This window comes from Pinus tabuliformis, chromosome 7 (genome assembly GCF_031772625.1).
Source record: "Pinus tabuliformis cultivar Carrire ecotype Pingquan chromosome 7, CPIR1, whole genome shotgun sequence".
In the NCBI taxonomy this organism is placed as follows: domain Eukaryota; kingdom Viridiplantae; phylum Streptophyta; class Pinopsida; order Pinales; family Pinaceae; genus Pinus; species Pinus tabuliformis.
Window position 1 is genome coordinate 1,352,460,160 of NC_142293.1, and position 20,404 is coordinate 1,352,480,563.

The 20,404-nt window shown below is 39.6% G+C and overlaps 1 protein-coding gene across 1 annotated transcript; it reads left to right on the plus strand.

Annotated features, from left to right (window-relative positions):
* Positions 1–18,904: 18,904 nt before the first annotated feature.
* On the plus strand, positions 18,905–19,906 carry LOC149252569 (uncharacterized). The gene has a single exon (XM_089454187.1). It carries the CDS (start codon positions 18,905–18,907, stop codon positions 19,904–19,906), a length of 1,002 nt encoding a protein of 333 aa, XP_089310313.1.
* Positions 19,907–20,404: the final 498 nt, after the last annotated feature.

Consider the following 20,404-nt stretch of genomic DNA (forward strand, 5'->3'; position numbering starts at 1 on the left):
GGTGAGTAGCCTCGCATTTGTTAACAATATACATCAATGACCGATAATCAAACGATTTCTCACATGGTCGAATTCAGATCATTTATTCCCATTGTGTAGAAATGTACCACGACGGTCAGTGAAGACCTCGGGTTTGCATCAGCATGTCTTGGTTCACTTGTCAGTTGCTCCTGTTTCTGCTAGTTGACACCATCCACCTTATATGTTGTAGTTCCTTACAATGACATCCTATATGTTGGCACCCAAGTTGCAGTGTAGTACCATTTATTCCACCATGTTGACTTGGTACTATTTGGATCGGTTTCTTGATTTCAGTGATCAACTTCATATTTTAGCATCATTGATCAGCTCTTTATGTGTGATATTCAAACATGTACTTTCTTGATTATGATTAGATGATCCATTATGTATTTTTAGTTCCTTTATACTTGTATTCATATTGGATCTACTTTTGTACTTGACATGTAGACATGCTTTATTAATTCCGAGCATGGGTATGCCCACCTTAGACAACATTTTCTTTTTGATCTCTTTTGCTGGCTTGGCAGGTTGAATTCTGGTGAACTCCTCCTTGGTCTCATCATGATTCCTTCTATACACTTAGTACATTTCGCCCATCATGTACCCCTTCTGACCTCATATATTAGGGGGCATTGTTATAGCACCATTTACCACTCTTAGTAGATCTGATGCTTTGATTATGGCCTACGGCAACCCTTCCTTCCAGACTTGGTCCAAAATCTAAAAAAGTGTTTTATTCCCTATACGCTACTTTGCCCTGTGATATAAGTGTGTACATGTGGGTCAACATATGCCCAACCCGTGTAAATGTGTTAAAACACTTAAAAAAATTAAATTTCCTTAATTTAGGGTGGAGTTCACGGGTTTACTTGTTACTCACCTCCTATAGCCCATGGCCCAACTGTTTCCCAACTAAAAAAACTAATTTGGAGAAGTATAAATAAACCTCCATGGGAAGGCATTAAGGGAGAAGATATGAGATATTTATACTATAGTGAGATTATCCCTGATCGAGTCCGATGAAATCCCTGTGCCTCTTGCACTCCCCAAAGTTTCAAGAAACCATTGTTTTCTTGTTGGAGATATCCTTCATCTTTCTTGAGATATTCTTGTGTTGGTGATGGAGGAATATTGCTGAGGCAGGGAAAGGATGGATCGGAGGATGGTTTCGCTTGGATCTGGAGAAGGACTCAGGTTGTATTTCTCCACCTTACTTGCAACTTACTTCAATAAAGAAATGTTGTTCAGTTCTTGATATTAAACATGTTTATGCATTGATTTATGTTGTAATTCGTTTATGAATATTATATTGATGCATAATTGTTCATTCATTTATATGATCTAAAGTCAATATCATGAACATGCTTTATGTTTCTATTGCTATATATGTTTCATTTGAATAATTTTCAAGTTTCAAAGACATTAGGAGAAGCTGAGGGTTTGCACCTTGTTGGATCTACTCAAACGCAGGACCTTCGAGTAAGGACACTGTTGCACAGTTTAGTAGAATAAACATTTAGGTTGATTTCTTGAGCATTTCTTGCTATTGTTTTCCATCCGCTCTGTTGGGGTTTTCAACTCAAGACCCTAGGGTGATCTCACTCACAAAACCTTCCATGCAACATAATTCTAGCTTCCCTAAAGGGAACACACGAGACTTATTCCATTGAAAGCAACTTCTCAGTCCTGAAGAAAACCTGCAACATTGATCTTCAAATTCAAACATCTTGCAATGAAAACTTTGAAATATCTGCTCTATAATGATTCCAGCTCTGATACCATGTTTTAATGTGTAGATTCAAAACTGCTAATGAAATTTACTAAATCACAAGACTTGAAGCTACTCTACTATTATGCAGAAGTTAATTCACCATCTAGAACACAAATCATAGATATGAAAAAGGAAACATCACACATGAAAAAATATTTATCTAGTGGAAGAAATTTCTCAAAACCCCTTACTATCTATATTTCATTAATCAGAGAATAAATATGAATACATATTCTTGCTCAAGTTGAGCACACCTTGCAAGGGTATAGTCTATCCCTCTTCCTAACTGACTGACTCTAGCCAAAACTTAGCCAATTTTCAAGCCCTCCAAGCTCCTATTTCCTTGCGTTTTTCCTTTAGGAAACTGACCCTTATTATTTAGGAATTTCCCACTATTGAATTGCACAATTCCTCTAGGTCCTTCCTCTAACCACATGCACCACTTGTACGCATGGGAATATGCTACAACTGATTATACACTACCTTGGAATCTCCATCTTTACTAGGTAACTTGAATTCTCTTCCTGCAACAATTATTTATGATGATTGATCATTTAACTGGTTGATCACTAAGTGTGGTTGAAGTTCCACTTCCATAACTTGACCTACACTAGTTCTTATGACAATTAAAGCTAGTTAAACCATTAATAACTCAAATTAACTGAAATATATTGCTACAAATTAGAAATCAATCATACTGAACTGAACTCAAGATTCCCCAACTCAAATTAGCTGAGTTAACAGAGACAAGTTCCATGTCACCTCAATTAACTAGCTACAAGATTTCTACTGAAATAGAAATTTAAATTTTCTCTAGTTTGACCAAGGCAATGTCAAAATGAGATTCTCTTTCTACATTTTCAACAACATGTACAACATGTACGTAACACCATACATACATAACACCATATGTACACTATGTACACTACACCACATGTACACAACACCACATATACAACATGTACACAACACCATCTCCACATAACACTACATATATGACATGTACATAACACCATCTGTACCCAACACCACATATGCAACATATACACAACACTATATGTACACAATACTGCATATGCAACATGAACACAACACCATATGTACACAATATTGCATATGTTACATGTACACAATGTTAGGGCCTAGATTTACCTCAGGCTGAGAAAGGTAGGATCCAGGACCAACATCAAACCACGCTTAACCTGGTAGCTAGCCCTACCAGGTCGGGAGAGGGCTCTCTTCGGGTCAATCTCAGCAAATTATGATCGATGATGGCTTGAGATGACTGATAGAAATATTTATCTTAGGCTAGGTATGTGTGTGCAAGAGTTTGATTGAATAGAATGATGTTTTTGTTGGCTCAAATGGAAAGGCAGATTTTGGGTGCGGGGAACGAGGCTCAGTCTTGCAGAGATCTCAATGGGGCAAGGTAGGCAATTGTTTTTGGCACTTCAAATTGAATGAGATGGAAGAATTAGACAGGTGAGGAGCTAAAGAGGGCAATAAAACTCATGGATCCTCTCCAAACAGTTGAAAACATCAAGAAACTAAAGCAAACCTCAAGTAGAGCACTGCAATTTCAATGGATTCTACTTACACTCTTGTTTGATTTAGTTAAGAAGAAACAAGAAAGATAATGGCATACATAACACATAAGCAAATTCACAATTACAAAAGAAAGCACTGTACCAAGAAAAATTACCACATGGATCCCAAAGAGTGCTGCAAACCTTGGTCTCAATTCCTTAGCCAAAATGCTGATAAGAGTGTACAATGAAGCTCAAGGCTTTCTCAAGAGTCCAACCATGATAATGACTAAAAACCACATAATATAGACAAACCATAGCTCATCCTAGTCTCTAGGGGTTGAGCTCACATGTTTAGGAGCTGTTCCAACCAATTCTAAACTGAGAACTAGAAATCAGGCAGTGGAACAGCATGCCTCTAGAAATAAGGGAACTGATTCATTCAGTTTCAAACAACTTTTTAACTAATGAATCTACCTCCATAAGTGAAAATTTGACATATTTACATCATGATCCATCAATGTACATTAAATTACATCATAAATTTGACATTAAGAAGGTGAAAAAGTCAAACTAGCCAAAGCTAGGTGAAAAATAGAGTATACTTGGTCAAACTGGCAAAATTTCCTCTATGCGCCGCGCCTGATTCTCTATGCATAGCGCCTGTTTGGACCCACTTTTGGAGGCCTTCCCGATGTCCAAATTCACTCCAAGTGTGCTTGTTGGAAAGTTCTACCTGTCTACTTTCCAACCCAAGTGGAATTTTTCAATTTGGCCTCCATTTTCCCCTCCAAAATTCAGTTCTCCCAACACTACTTCCTGTGTGTCAAAATAGGGGTAGTAAGGTCATTTTTTGAGTGTTTTTGACCTTTTTGAGGGCTCAAAACCTGCCTAAATTTCTTGGAAATTGGTAGGAAAGCATATTTTTCCATGCCAAATCCAAAATTGCTGAGTTTTTGTGATTTGGAGGCTCCTATCAAAAGCGAGCGCCACGTCGCATGACGCATAGAGTAGAAAATCTTGTTTTTTGTGCCAAAACAATTCAAAAATGCAAAAGTGTCCCAAATTTTTTGAAATTTGGGCTGAGTCTTCTCCATCAAGCATTGTGTTGGGCCAAGGAAGCCTTGGCCAATATCTGAAGTCTATTATACTCCTTTTGTCTCTTTGATGCCCTTTTCAATTTTGCTTTTAAACTCCTGATTCTCGCCTTGCAGACTTTGTTCCTCGCCATGTAATGAAATGCCATATGTCTCAACAAGTTCTTCTCCTTTTTGGCTTTCTCCAACAATTTCTCTAAGTGGATGTTGGCTCTTTCAAGCCATGACTCCCGATCGGCATTGACCTCTTGCTCAAGTGAAGTGAGCTCCACCCTCCTCCTTTGGGCAGCTTGGTGATTCTCCCGAATGTTTTGCAACTCCATAATCACTTGTTGATCTTAAAGCTACTTATTCCTTTGATCCAGGTACTTTATAATCCACTTAGCCCTCTCCAAGTTGAGGGACAAGGCATTGATGTCCGCCTGCTGCTCTTGGATGATTTCTTTGAGATTTGCACTTTGTGGGCCTACATCTGTATCATTGCCCTCAATGAGAATGAAGTCCCACTCACCTGAAGGCCCCTCATCCCGTAATGGCCTCTTGCCTTTGTCCTAAACCTATTGTGCTGATGATGGAAGTGAGACCCTTTCCACCCCGGGTGGAGATAATACTCACTTTGCCGCTGCGAACAACCGTCTAGTGCCCTTCTGATAAGTGATAAACACCGACATACTAGAGGTTTGTGTCTCATGACCCTCATGTTGATAAGAAGGTCAACCTGTCTCATGCAAAGGCTCTAAAGGTCCCTGAGGAGCTGTGAAAAACTCATGAGAGATGAAGTCCTCCCAAGTGATGTCCTACAAGCCGAGCTGATGGATGACCACAATTTTAATGAGAGAAAAATGATATATAATGTTGAACTGCTGCTGAGGAGTCTTGTGCTACACTAAAGTGGTCATCTTCTCAATATTTTGGCACATGATGTAAGGGATGTTCATCATCCTCACCCTGGTAAAATGCATCGGCAACTTGATATGGTAGGCATATAAATGGGAAAACCGGCCCTCACAGCTAAAATACTTCATGATCAATTTCATTAAAGGAGCATATGAATCTTTGAGGTACTGAAAAGGAAACACTCTGCTGAGTTGCCTCAAATAGCCTGGCTTGATGTATGGTTCATAATGCTGCTGGTCAATTTGCTGCCTCTTGTTCCATTTCTTTCCAATGTTAGGATACCGGTTGCAAGTGAAATAGATTCTGGTGTTAAAGTGAATGTGACACCAGCTAGAGTGGCTTGACCATCATGTAAATGAAGCACAAACAAATGAGCCAACTCATGGTGAAACTGAATTCTAGCAACTGTCTCACAAAATTCATAGCAGGACTGGTGTTGGAAACAAGACATGGCGAGAGGGCAAGCCTGTAACTTAGCAAGAGTTGTAGGTTCTTCTCGAATATGTTTGCCACCTCTATGAGGCCTCCTGGGTGCATGTACTTCTGTAGGTGAGTCACTGTGTGTCTCCTCTTCATAGTCATATGAGGGATCAGATTCCATCTCTGCTAGTGGTGAGCTGTCTTGATGAGAAGTAGGTGATTTGTGATGTTTTTTATTTCTACCACCAAGGGAAAAGTGATATGAGGGACTGTAGGGGGAGGGAAAAATGAGGGATTTTAGGGACTGTTGAGACAGGGTTTAATTAGGGAAACAGGGGATTTAGGAAGTAATTTAGGAGTTTTGGGTGTAGTACTAGGGTTTGGGAATTATATTTGGGATTTTGGGGACAATAGGATTGGGGACAGGGATATATGATTTTTGTTTTGGGAATATGGGAATTAGGTAATAGGGGAATAAACTAGGAAAATGAGTGAAGGAGTGGAAAGGTAAGGGAATGACAAGATTAACTTGGCAGCCAAAAATCAATACAATACAAACCCTAAGCATTGTTTTCCTTTGAGAGAGAGGTAGGGTTTGATTTTAGTTAACACAACCACCATAAACTTTGTAGAAAACTCTTTCACTAGCCAAGAGGAGAGCTGTACTTACTTGTTTAGAGGAGAATTTGGGTGACTTTGGCGTTTTGAGGAAGTGGTTGAAGAAATTGGGCTTGGCATCTCTATGTGCCGCGCCTCAAACCCAACGCGCCGCGCACTGTGTATGTGCCGTGCCCGTTTAAATTTGAACTGGAAATCGCGGCCCTATGTGCCGCACCTGCTATGTGCGCCGTGCTAGTTGCCCAATGCGCCGCGCCTCTGTCTTGGGGTAATTTTTCACCAATTCCTCTTGCTTGCTCTAAATCACGGCTTTGCCTTGCTTCCAACTTTGTCTTTGAGTGCAAATGAGCTTTTCAAATTGAAGAAATGACTTATATACAAGGAGCCTTTAATTTTATTTCACAAAAACCCACTTTCATAATGTTTGGAATTTGACTTTATTTTTTAACTCTATTTTTGAGCTTTTTCACTTCATTTGAGCTTGTGATGAACTGAATGTTTGCTTTGCAGGGGGTTGGAGCTACTGGGGCTAGGGAAAGTGACTAGGGTTACAGATGAAATGATTTACATATAAAGGAAATGGAATTACATGAATTTGTACAATAAAAGCTAAAATACTCTGTTTTTCCTCAAAACAGAGTTTTGAGGAAAGACACATCTCTGAGCACTTGATTATGAACTTTATTGGTACTGGAACCTCCTCATGTGCCTGCTGGCTATTATTGAACATTTTGAAACCCTTTTTGATGAAACCCTGGACCTCATGACAATGAAACCCTAAAAACAACCTTTGCAATCTTTAAGACAAAAAGGTGACTGTATATGATTTTGATGAACAAACATGAGCCAACAGGTAAATGACATGAGGGAGACTGTAGGAGAAGCCACTACTGTCAGATGATCCATGCGCCTAATGGAATGCAGCTGACTCTGCGGGACACCTAATATGCAATGCAACAAGAGGATTTGATCTCTGACGGAGGGATGAAGATACCGACACTAACACACAACACCAATACTAAGAATCCTAAGACCACACTGTCCTTACTAAGAAACCTTGGTTTTAGTGTCTTATCCGTGCTTGTCCAAGCATGTCGTAGATCACATTGCTTTTGTTCCACTGATGTATCCCTAAACAATACCTATGATAGCATAAACATAGACATAATATAATCACATAATATCAATTCATATCCACATGATACTGAACTCATAGATTTGTGAGGTCTACTCTTTCCACTTGATTCCTCATAAGACCATGAACCTCTTCATGCCATTCACCTGCATAAACAGTCATTCTTCCATAAGAATGATCCTTGACGACCCTGCCAGACAACACCATCCATACATACATACATATGCATGCATATAAACACTAGCATAAAGCAATCATGATCCCTGACGACCCTGTTAGGAAACGACATACATACATACATGTATACATATATAGACATAAACATAATCATGATTACAACATAATTACAAGATTTCATAAGGTTAAGGTTAAGAGAAATTTCTTTATCCATGCACAACATGCACAACACTGGAGCAAATATTCCCAACCTAGCTAAGGCATCTGACACCTCAAATTTATTTACTTTACCTTTCCTATTATCTTTCTCATGACTATCCTGCCATCGTCCATTTACCCCAATGGGCCTAACCATTCCAAATTGTCGTCATATTCTTGCCTTTAGCTACCCTTGTAAATGCATCGAGCTTCATCCAGGTCTTACATTACTTGCTGTGTTTTGTTCAACTCTCCGCAAGATACATTAACCTTCCTCTTTCCATAACCAATTCCCAATACCCTCAAAACATAATAGGTGAGAACGAGAGAAAAAAGAAGAAAAGCCATGGAAACTAATAACAATACAACACCATGAAAAAAATGCCATGGCCATGCACCAGACATAAATAAAAATGCATATCAAGTGCAAACAAATTACAAAATATCGAAAGCACAAAACTAGCAACAACACCATGACTCAATCCCCATGGGTTTCCAATGCTTCCAAAGGAAAGCTCAACCCGATCCTTCTTTAATATTTCATGAATGTCTCTTTTTGCCATGTAATCCCCTGCATCATACCTCCATAAACACATAACTATCAGTGCATAAATAAACATAAAAATATATCTATTACCTTACCTTGATGTATCAAACAAGCTTCCTTGAACACTTGCACATATATCATCTCTCAAGGAAATCCAATTCCTTGAAAGATCTAGGCATAACTAGACACCAAATTTTTACCTGTCAAACATGTTCATGAAATGTCAAATGAAATTAAGGTTAAGAAGACTTCCTGTATTGATGCCAAGCACTCATTTGTTTGGAATTGTGGTTTCCAAACGTAACCAAAGGAATTCTCACCCAAGTCCTTTCTTTAACATTTTTCCTTGATGCAATTAAATCTTATTATATGCTACCACATTACCCAGATGTTAGTTATATAAACAAATCAAATTTTATCTTGTGAAACTAATAGCAAGCATGTTTCCTTGTAACTTTTCACACGTGTTAGCCACATGTTCCAAAGATCAAAACATTATATATTTTAATTTGAAATCAACATTTACCAATACTAACAACCATGTCATAATCAACTAACAATCATTAGTCATACTACTACAACTAGCACCCACTTACACTCAAGTCCATATCAAATGTCTCAACACATATATGTTAGTACAACCATATTAAAACCAAGTAATTCCTTTAAGCAATCTTATAGACACATACTCATATCATGCAACTAATCAAACATTCAGATAACCTGTAACATACCATGTTAGATAAACCACATTGACGACATAATAAAATCACACCTCAATGAATCTTAGGGGAGGCTATCACATATGCACAAGTCAGTCCAGATTAGTATGACACAATATCACAAATATATCGACTCATACTTGAATATCATAACCATAACCATCTACACAAACCACACTAGATTAAAATTATACATATAACAACAAAATATTAACTGCAATAACCATACTCATCATTTGTATGACTGCAATGCATATAAAAATAAGTTACTATCATTCATGACTATCCGACGAATTTGCATATGACCGTACTGAACAACTAGCACCTATAATGCACGTAATCACAACAACAATATAATGATAGAAATTCATATAACAACCATTAACCATCATACCTGCATGCCAACATACAAAATTGTATGATCTTCTCTTACCCCTAGGTCCAGTGATACAACCTCACTCTAATAATATGCTTCTACTGCTCTATCTCAGCCAACATATCATGACATACCAACACCATCATGATGACATAAACTACATTCAATGACCTCATGAATGAAAACCTTAACCATGACAATGCATCCATAAATACATGCATCTAGCCCATCCAGTGCAAGTGTTGAACATGAGAGCTCTAATGCCACTATATGGTATCACATATCACCCAAAGAGAATGGAAACTCACTCTGATACCACTCTGTAACCACCCCTCCCACATTTACCTACTTTTACCAGGCTTCCAGGGTAGCCATGAGCTAAGGGATATTATGACATGACTCAACTCCCTAATTATAGTTAAAGAAGTGGAATCAACAAACTTAAAATTTACTAACCTTCCTTAGGAGCTACATGACCCACAAGAGATAAACAACCACTCTAGGTGACAAAACCTTGAGCCAAATTTATTTTTCAATGATATGGAGCCCATTCTAACAAGGAAATATAGTGGTTCTAACCCTCCAGTCGCTCTGATAGCCCTTCTTCCTAATGGTCGTAGTCTAGATTTCCTAGTTCTAAGCCTATGGCCCCAAAATTTGAGCCACCTTTTTAGGGCCTAACTCTCAACCATTTCCTACAACTTAATGAAACTTTCGAAAATGATAAATGACACAAAGACAAAGCCTCTAACACAAAACTTGATCAAGGACTTGACCTAACCCAACCTAACCATGACAATAATTTCGTCAAGTACATTGAGAACATGTAATCTACAGGTCATGAATGCATATATGAACATAGGGATCTGAAAATTATTTTAGAATAATCAAGAAGGTTTATTTCCCTCTCACAATAGTTGTAATAACATCTATTGTTCATGCATTCAATAACCATTCATTTACTAATCAAAACATAATAAGAGCAATAACCTGAAAATGTCATAAAACCATGTTTATAACTAGCATATAACCAAAATAATAACAATGATATAATAGCCATAAAAACTACATCATAACAAGTACATCTACTCATAAAATATAACAGGAAAAATAACTCTTATTATCATATGCAAATCCAACCAAGTCAGGGACTTCCACGTACCACCCGACCATATATTGGACTGAACCAAATATTTCTTTCAACCAATCACCTTGTTTCATATTACAAGAATGAATGTGGTACTCAAAACAAAACAAATAGGGCTTCCTTAGGATTTACCGCAATCCCTCCATTACTGGTTGAGGGACTTCTAGGCCTGAAACCTATACAACCATGCTTTATCGCATTCCTTCCATTACTGGTCAAGGGATTCCTAGGTTGAAAACAAGAACATACACTACTAGGCTTTACCACAATTTTTCCAAAATTGGTCAAGAGATCACTAGGCCAAAAATAGGCTTAGATGCCTCCAGAATTCTTCACCAATACCTTGAGGAATTTTTCTGTCTCCACCCTCAAGCTTTACCATAATCCCTCCATTACCGGTCAAGAGATTCTTAGGTCCTTGGGAATTTTCCTCAGATCACCTCACTTGGTTCCAAAACCATCTATCAATCCAAATCTCAACCAAGTAAAAGAACCCCATCACACCATCACTATCCACAAATGGAAATGTAGAGCTGAAGTCACTGTCACACCTGGAAAAACCCATGATAATGACAATAGGAGAAGCAATACATACATGCATATACCATGCTTCTATAAAATAGACAGGAAACCACACATGCAACCTGTTACCTACAAGTCCTCCTGCTGAAGCTGCTTGATCCAAGTTTTCCTTGCTTGTCCCTTACTTTCCTTTGCTTTCTTTCCAAAATGCTAGAGAGCTCCAAGAATACTCTAAGTGTGCAAGAGTATGAGAGAGAGAATAGAGAGAGAGCTCCAAGCTAAAAGTAAAAAAAACTCATGAACTGATTCTAGAAGCATTTTTATTATTGAGGCCTCTATTTTCTTCATTCTCGTCTATTTTCCTTCAATTTCCTCCTCACATGCAACCTATGACCTTTCACCTTTTTTTCTCCTATTTTCCATTATTTTCATAAATAAAATACCAATTAATGTCTCTTTGCCTTTTCAAAACCTTTGCCAATTCCTTTGCCAATTTCCTCATCCATAATAAACCAAATGAACACCCACTAGGAGGTTTTTCCCCAACATTCAGCTTGAAATACATGTCCCATGACCTTGATCTTATTTTTTTCCCTTTATTATCCTCATTACATGAACTTTTAACCCAACATTGTTACAGGTGCATTTCTGCATAATTCGCTTACTAAAATTATGCATGTTTTTAATATATGCAAATTTTGGGTTTTAAGTTGAAACCTCAAGTGATAATTATAGTGTGAATTTACATATTTATCGGTGGACTTTGGTATTAATCTAGGTTTTAATAAATAATAATTATATATTAAAAGGTTTGACTTATGGTGAGATTCATATAAAATCCCTCTAAACATTTGTGGCGAGTTAGGGTTTAATAATGGGAAAATTATAAATTACAAGATTCTACAGAAACACTGATAAATTGATGAAATTTGTGTTATGGATTACCTAGAGAGTTGAGGTTAATGATGTTAGTTATGGTCTATGAGCCAATCCCTGATTATTGATGGAGTTAGTGACAAATTTAGTTGGTGAAGTTTTGGTTGTGGTGACGCATCGTTGTCAGAATAAAGGAAAGGGACATTACAAAGTGGTACCATAGCCTATTTTACAACACTTGGCCTGAATGGGCCATGCTGGGAGGAAAATTTTTGTAGGTTATAGGTTACAGGTTAACTATTTTATGAAAATGATAAGGGTTGTGATAGCATGAATTTCTCCCTAAATATGAAAATAGATGCTGTAGAAGGGTATCTGACGGGTTTATAAGAAATTATAGGTTTGAATTTATGATTTAGCAGATTTGGATTATTTTATATTTTATTTTTGTTTATATATAAAAATTAATTATATTAATTATATATGTTTATATTAAATTAATTTTAAATAAAATATAAACTTAAAACATATTTACTGAAATATGAACCCAGCTGCATAGGTAATTATATATAAAAATTAAAATCAATAAATAAAATGAACACAAAACCCGACCATATATCACTATGGTCACACACACACACACACACATGCACACACACACACTCATATATTTGAAATATCAACTACTGGGGGTCTACCATCTCAACCTCCACACCATGTTAACCCTAAATACCAATATTGCAGTGTTATAGATCATTATAAAATATTTATAATACTCATAGGGCCCCATCGAGCCTACAATGCCACATATTATATAACTCCCACATAAGATATAAGACAACCAAACGATGCTTGTTCACTCGACAATGGTTGAGGCTTTATTAATTTCAACGAACGAGATTAATTAGTAGCCCCCCCCTCCCCCTTGCTGACGTCACAGGGTGGTTTGCTATCATGATTCCAATTAAGGTTATACCCAAGGAAAACTTTTAAGAAACCCACCAAATTTATATGTATAATAAATGGGTGAATCCCCATGGCATATAGAGAAATGTATAAGCTATGTGTTCAATAATATAATATACATATATAATTTTTTGGAAACTCTTTCACTAAATTATAAAATTTTGTTAAATCATGGCAATTTTTTCACTAGGTTATAAAGTACCTCAAATTCTTGGCTAATCTTCTAAAAATATAGAAAACGTTGTAAAATATTGGCGATTCCCTGATAATGTATAAAAACGTATATAATAATAAGAAAAATATTTAGTTAAACTATAATATACCAATTTTCTGTGTTTGGGAAAACAAAAATCATGCGTAATGTTGCTCTAAGTTCTTATTATACACTATTGAAAATATTTTTGCATGATTTTATCATGTTTTACCACAAAGGTCTTATTACATCCCAAGTGGAAACTAGTTGGAGAGGAACCCTACCACAACGGTCTTATTACATCCCAAGTGGAAACTAGTTGGAGAGGAACCTGACCACAAAGGTCTTATTACATCCCAAGGAGAAACTAGTTGGAAAGGCACCCCCAAAGGTGTGTGATGTTGAACTGAAGAATTCTAAATCTAAATTAAGTATGAGGACATATAAATTTAAATTTAAATATATTTAGTAAAAAAATTATTACTAATCAATTAACTATTTATTACTAGCCAACTATATTTATTAACCAATTAACCATTTATTACTAACCAAATATATTTACTCATATAAATATATTTACTAAACAATTAACATAACTATTAGAGGAGAATGGTGGAGGAACTCAAGATTGAGGATTTTGGCGATTGAAGCAGGTAGGATTTGGCAGTATGCGGTGAGCAGGTTCCTGGCCTGTAGGGCCGATTTTAGGGCCCATCACCATGGACGGAGCATAGGTAGCAGAAGGTCGTCTCCGTTCAGGTGGAAGGCTGGCAGGTTTCGGCAGGTGGGGGTCCGCTGTTCTCAAGAAAGGACTCCTGGCGACCACAGTAACAGTAAATCGGGAAGGTAAATCCCTCTGGGGAAAGGATTATCATTTTCTCAACAGCGTTTTCCTCGCAACCGTTGAGCCGACAGCAAACCGTGACCTGCTCAGTAACTATGGTTAATTCGGAGGAGGGCATAGACCTTGACCCCGCTATGGAAGATATCCTATCCGTCTGGGGGAAGGATCCAACGTCAGAGAACATCGATCGTTACTTCAGAACGGTGGAAGCCCCAGCAACTTCCCCGTTTTGTCCGGTCTCTGGTAGTCATACCCTCTCACTTACAAATGTGACCAAAGATCAGCAGGAGTCGGCAGCAGAACTCCAAAAAGGGAAGTTTCAGCCCAAAGCTCCTAATACGACTAAGGGATCTCCTCAGATAAGTCCGCCTATTCCACATTTCGGGATCAAAGGGAGAATAGGGGTTTCAGGGCCGACCCTCTCTGGCGGGTGGGAAGATATAGTAACCCTCGGCACAAAGCTAGGGCAAAGGCCGGTAGGAGAAGTCGGGAATCCAGCATCCATTACAAGGGCCTCAATATCAACCAGCAGAATCAGCTCGAAGGAGCCCGAGAGGCCGGATCAGAGCGCCGAGGGTATTCAGGAGCTTAGGGGGGAAGGAGGGCGACCCTTTCAGGAGTCTCAAGTAACAAACCCCTCTCGTTTTGACCCTTTTCTTTCCTCCCTTTCGTATGAGAAGGAGATTAGCCCGGAGACAGGCTCTTTCCCCCAGATCGCTGGGCCAGATCCACTTAGTGGCTTACAGTCGAACGAAGCCCTAAGAAACCCCACAAGAGGAACTAAATCGGTAGAAGGGCAGAGGAAAAAGCAGAGATTGATCAGATCGCAAGGGGTTGAAGGGAATCTGTTGCTGGGAATGGATGTCCAGATTGAAGAAGTGCTGGAGGTCGCGGAATGTACACTGGTTGGCAGAGCCAGAGGGAGGAAATTCACATCAGAGTTCATCCAAGCCTGGGGGAAGCAGAATTGGCAATCGGATTTAATCAATGACTTCCGGGTCTTGACTCTAGCAAAAGGTTGGTTCTCAGTCCAGTTCGATAACAAAGAGGCTACAGATTGGGTTTCGAAGCGGCACTGGTCGCTCGGAAACATCCTGGTGCTCTTCAAAAACTGGAGTCCAATGTTTGATGCTGATCACGAAAAGGCCGATGTCTTCCCGGTTTGGGTCAGAGCACCTGGGCTGCCATCGTTCCTTTGGGTTGAGTCGATGTTTAAGTCAATTGGGAACAGACTTGGTACTTATCTGGAGGCTGACATGTCTTTCCAGGAAACTCACAACAGGGCAATGGCACGGATCCTGGTTAACCTTAAACCCAGTGGAGGCTTGGCGGAAAAGATCATCCTACAGTACAAGGACTATGTATTCGAACAAATATTGGACTATGAATATTTGCCGTTCCGCTGCCATAGATGCCACGAGTATGGGCACTTGGCAAAGGAGTGTCCATTAGGAAAACGGTGGAGAAGATTTCAGAGAACTAGAGAGAGGACGGAAAAGTCCTTCAGGCGCCCTTATCCCAAATCAAACAAGGAGATTCCTGCAGTCCTGGAGGATGAACCTATGGATTTAGATCCGCAGCAGGGGAGTCTTGGTTTGGAAGCAGAAACTCAGATACCATCGAAGGAAAGCAACGACCTCGATCCGGAACCAGAGGAACCTCATAAGCTCGCTAAAGAGACCCCATCGCGCTCATCTCCAAAGCCTGTAGAGGATCAAAAGGGTACGAATTCAACTCCAGATCTCTCTTCTCTTCCTAAATTTGAAAATCAAGACTTATGTTCAAATAAATGTCTAGCAGACGATCCATCATTTAAACCTCCCTTTCCTGTTTTAAATGATAAAACTGTAATGACGGAAGATGGAAATCTGGAAAAATCTGTAGAAATCTTATCAGCTGCCATTCCCTCCCTGGATTTGAACTGTGATGGGTGCTGCCTCTCATCCCCTGCTCTGGCACAACAACCTCTTTGTCCCTATAATCTTCGCTCCCTAGTTCACAAGCCTGGTCCCATGCCTGCGGTAGGGGGCATCGATCCTTCTGCATCCTTGAGCCAGACCGGGAAGAAAAGGGGTAGGAAATCTAAGCTCTCTGAAGCCAAAGTCCAGGCCATCTTTGATGTGGCAGATGGGAAACAACTTTCAATCACAGGGGCACTTAGAGCAGTGCAAAGCCCCGTATCTACCTTAAAATGATAATTACATCCTGGAACTGCAGGGGTTTAGCCAGTAAACCCAAAAAACTGGCTCTTAAGGAGTTAGTGATGAACTCCAAAGCGGATGTCCTCCTTCTTCAGGAGACGTTGGGGAAAGGGGAGGACGTTGAATCAATGCTTAATGCTCTCCTTCCGGGATGGTCTTTCATAGCCATGGATTCTGACGGACACTCTGGAGGCTTGGCCGTAGGAATCGGAGAGGGAAAAATTAAGCTCTGGAACCGTTGGGGAATGAAGCAGGTGTTGGGGATAGAGTGCCAGTCCACAAAATTCGAATTTCCCTTAACTATCATCAATATTTATGGGCTGTGTCAAGGTAGGATGCCTTTCTGGAACGGCCTGATGGGAAGCTCGCTTGTGAAGAACAACTTTTTGGTGATGGGAGGAGACCTAAACTTCTCTTTAGGAAGTGCGGAAGCCTGGGGCCCCGTAGCACGAGAGGACCCTCAAACAGATTTCTTTATGAATCTCTTAGCTTCAAATAATCTCATAGAAGCGAATCTCATCAAACTAAAACCAACCTGGAGGAATAAAAGAGTTGGAGATGCCAGAGTGGCGAAGAGATTAGATCGCTTCCTAATTAATGAGGCTTTATCTGCTGCAATTCCTTTATTCAGGCAATGGGTAGAAGAAGGGGGCCCTTCGGACCATTTTCCCATTTATCTTGAGCTCTCTAAAGCCCCCCCAAAACCTCCAGCTCCCTTCAAATTCAATGCATCCTGGCTTCAAGATGAATCATACAATAAATTGTTCCAAGACACTTGGATTCACTCAGCCAGAGGCTCCCAAGAAAGTAAAGGGTTCTTATTTATGGAAAATCTCAAAAGATTGAAAAAGGAAACTATTTCATGGGCAAAGGCTAGAAAATTACAGTAGAATGAAGACCTATTAAAGATAACTGAAGAGCTTCAAAAGCTTGAAAGCATAGAGATGGACGGATATGCGACTCATGAATCCAAGGAGAAAATTGTAACTCTGGAAAAGCACAAGAATCAAATCTTGCTGGCAAGGGAGGAGGAATGGAGGTTAAAGAGCAGAGCTATATGGCTCAAAGCTGGAGATGACAACACCAGCTTCTTTCATAATTATGCTAAAGGTAGGAAGAGTGCAAACACAATTTGGCACTTAAAATCTGAAGAAGGAAGAGAGGCTAAGACCTTTGAAGCTCTTTCAACCCTTGGGGTGAACCATTTCCAATCTTTATTCAAAGATAACGGTGAGATTACCATAGCAGAAGTAATCCAAACAGCGCAATGCTTTCACAAATATGTGGAGGAGGAAGAAGCGGATTTTCTAATGGAACCAGTGTCGAAGGAGGAAGTGGAAAGTGTCATTAAATCCATGGCAAAAGAGAAAAGCCCCGGGCCAGATGGTTGGTCGGTAGAGCTTTTCCTGCACTTTTTTGAGCAAATAGGAGAAGAAATTACAGATGTGGTGGAGGAATCAAGACTAAAGGGAGAGATTTATAGTCCTTTCAATGCAACCTTCATAGCCCTCATCCCAAAAAAGGAAGCTCCGGATTCTTTCGAGGACTTTAGACCCATCTCCCTTTGCAACAGTATTTACAAAATAACTGCAAAAGTGATAGCTCTCAGGATTAAACCAATTTTATCTAGGCATATCTCTCCTGAACAATTTGGGTTTATGAACGGGAGACAAATTCATGAAGCAATAGGGGTGGCACAGGAGGTCCTTCACAGTGTTAAGATGAAAAACAAGAAGGGTGCTGTCATAAAAATCGATCTATCAAAGGCCTATGACAGGATAAACTGGTCATATATTCGCCTGCTCTTAACACACCTCGGCTTCAAAGTGGATTTCATCAGATGGGTCATGGGGTGTATCACAGATGTTAGTTACGCACTCCTTATAAATGGTGCTGCTACACCCTTCTTCAAAGGACAAAAAGGGCTGCGGCAAGGATGCCCCTTGTCCCCCCTGCTTTTCCTCTTGGTGGCTGAAGGTCTAAGCCAGCTGATTCATAAAAGCAGAAGGGAAGGTAAGATAAAAGGTATAGAGGCAGCAGTAAACCTTTTCATCTCTCATCTTCTCTTTGTAGATGATATTCTGGTCTTTACTAATGGATCCATAAATGAATTAAAGGAGTTGAAAAATATTTTTGACCTCTTTTTGAAAGCTACTGGAATGCAGATCAATCCCAGGAAATCTCAAATCATTATAGAAGGGCTGAACAGACAAGAAAAGGAACAGTTCAGCATGTACTTTCCATATGAAATGTGCAATATGGTAACCCCTTTTAAGTACCTGGGATTCTGGTTGAAGCCAAATGATTATAGGAAGGAGGACTGGTCTTGGATAATTGCAAAAATTGAAGCTAGAATCAGGCACTGGAGTTTTAAATGGCTCTCCAGAGCAGGGAGACTGATTCTGATAAAATCTGTGTTATTAGCCATCCCAGTTTACTGGTCAGCTCTAACATGGGTCCCAAAAGGTGTGTTGGAGAAAATTCGGAGAATCTGTAGCAGATTCTTGTGGGCGGGATCCAAAGAAGACTCGGTTCTCCCTTGGATTGGGAGAAAGTGGCGAGACCTAAGGATTGGGGAGGATGGGGGATAAAAAGCTTGCCCGATTTCAGACTTTCTTTGGCAGCAAAATCTGGGTGGCGACTCATTACGATGGAAAATCTCTGGACTAGAACTGTTAAAAGGAAGTATATAGATCCAACTCCCCTAGAAGTGTGGATCAGGAATCCTGTCAAGAGTCAAAAGAACATCTCAGCAATCTGGAAAGCAACTCTGGAGTCTTTTAAAGTGATAGAACAAGGACTAGCTTGGAAAGTTGGGAGCGGAGAAAAGGTAAAGATTGGAAAGGATCCCTGGATAGGCTGCTCTGAAAACTTTGCACTTTCCCCTGAACTGGTTCAGCAGTTAGTGGACAAAGGGTTTCTTTACCTTAGCCAAGTGGCAAATCCGGGATCTTCATCCATTTGGGGTCAAGCTTGGAAGAATGGTGAAGATCTGGAACTGGAACAAAGATGGTGGAATGAATGGAGTACCTTTACTCAAGAACTCTTCAGAACAAACGTCCGCCTGAATGATAGACAGGATGAGTTAATTTGGGCCCATGCAGACTCTGGGGAATATGCTCCCAAGAGTGGATATAATTTCCTTATGTCCAAGAAAGGATGGGGAAATCCAGAGTGGTGGTCAAAACAGCTCTGGAAACTTAAGAGCCCCCCAAAGTCAAAAATCTTGTTCTGGTGCATCCTAAAAAGCAAAATTCCAACCTGGGACATCCTACAGTCCAGATTCATGCACGGGCCTGGGAGATGTACCTTGTGCAAATCAGAAGCAGAGACTATAAACCATCTTTTTATAAAATGCCCGGAAGCTATTAAAATTTGGGCTGAGGTAGGGAACCTTCTGAACAAAAAATTAGACTGGGATGGGAACTCTGTTCAAGAAGCATGGCAGAAGTGGTGGCACTCTCATCCATCCGGGAACCTTCGCAACCTCCCTCTCATCATTAGCTGGGGTATTTGGATAACCAGGAACAGGAGTATTTTCCAGGATAAAAGAATTCCTATAGCCATCACTGTGAGCCAGAGCACTGCCATTTTTTCTAGTATCCCCGAGCCAAAGGAGGCACATTCCCAAAGAATTATTCTAGATCTGTAGATTACAGAAGGAATCCCTTGGGCTTTCTTTGATGGTACTTCTCAAAACAACAAAGCAGGCGCTGGTTTAGTCATCAATGAATCCCCATCGCATGTCTTAAAAGCCTCTGTGGGTCTTGGAACTGGAACAAACAACTTTGCGGAACTTCTTGCCCTGAAATTCCTTATGTGTTGGCTCATCCAAAGGCGCACCCTCACAATTCAAATTTTTGGGGATTCCCAAATAGTGATCAGATGGGTTAATGGAAATAGCACTTGCAGCAACCAGTTATTAAAACAGATTTTGGGAGAAGTTCAGAGATTAAAATCTTATTTTATCTCTTTTACCCTCCGCCACATTTACAGGGAAAGGAATGAATCAGCGGATCAGCTATCTAAAGACGGTCTTCAACAGGTTCTGGGCAGCTGGAAGATCACAGAAGAAGATCATGGACAAACCAGAAGATCAGAACAGCCGCCATATAATCAAAATTTCTTATAATCTGGCAGTTTTTTATTT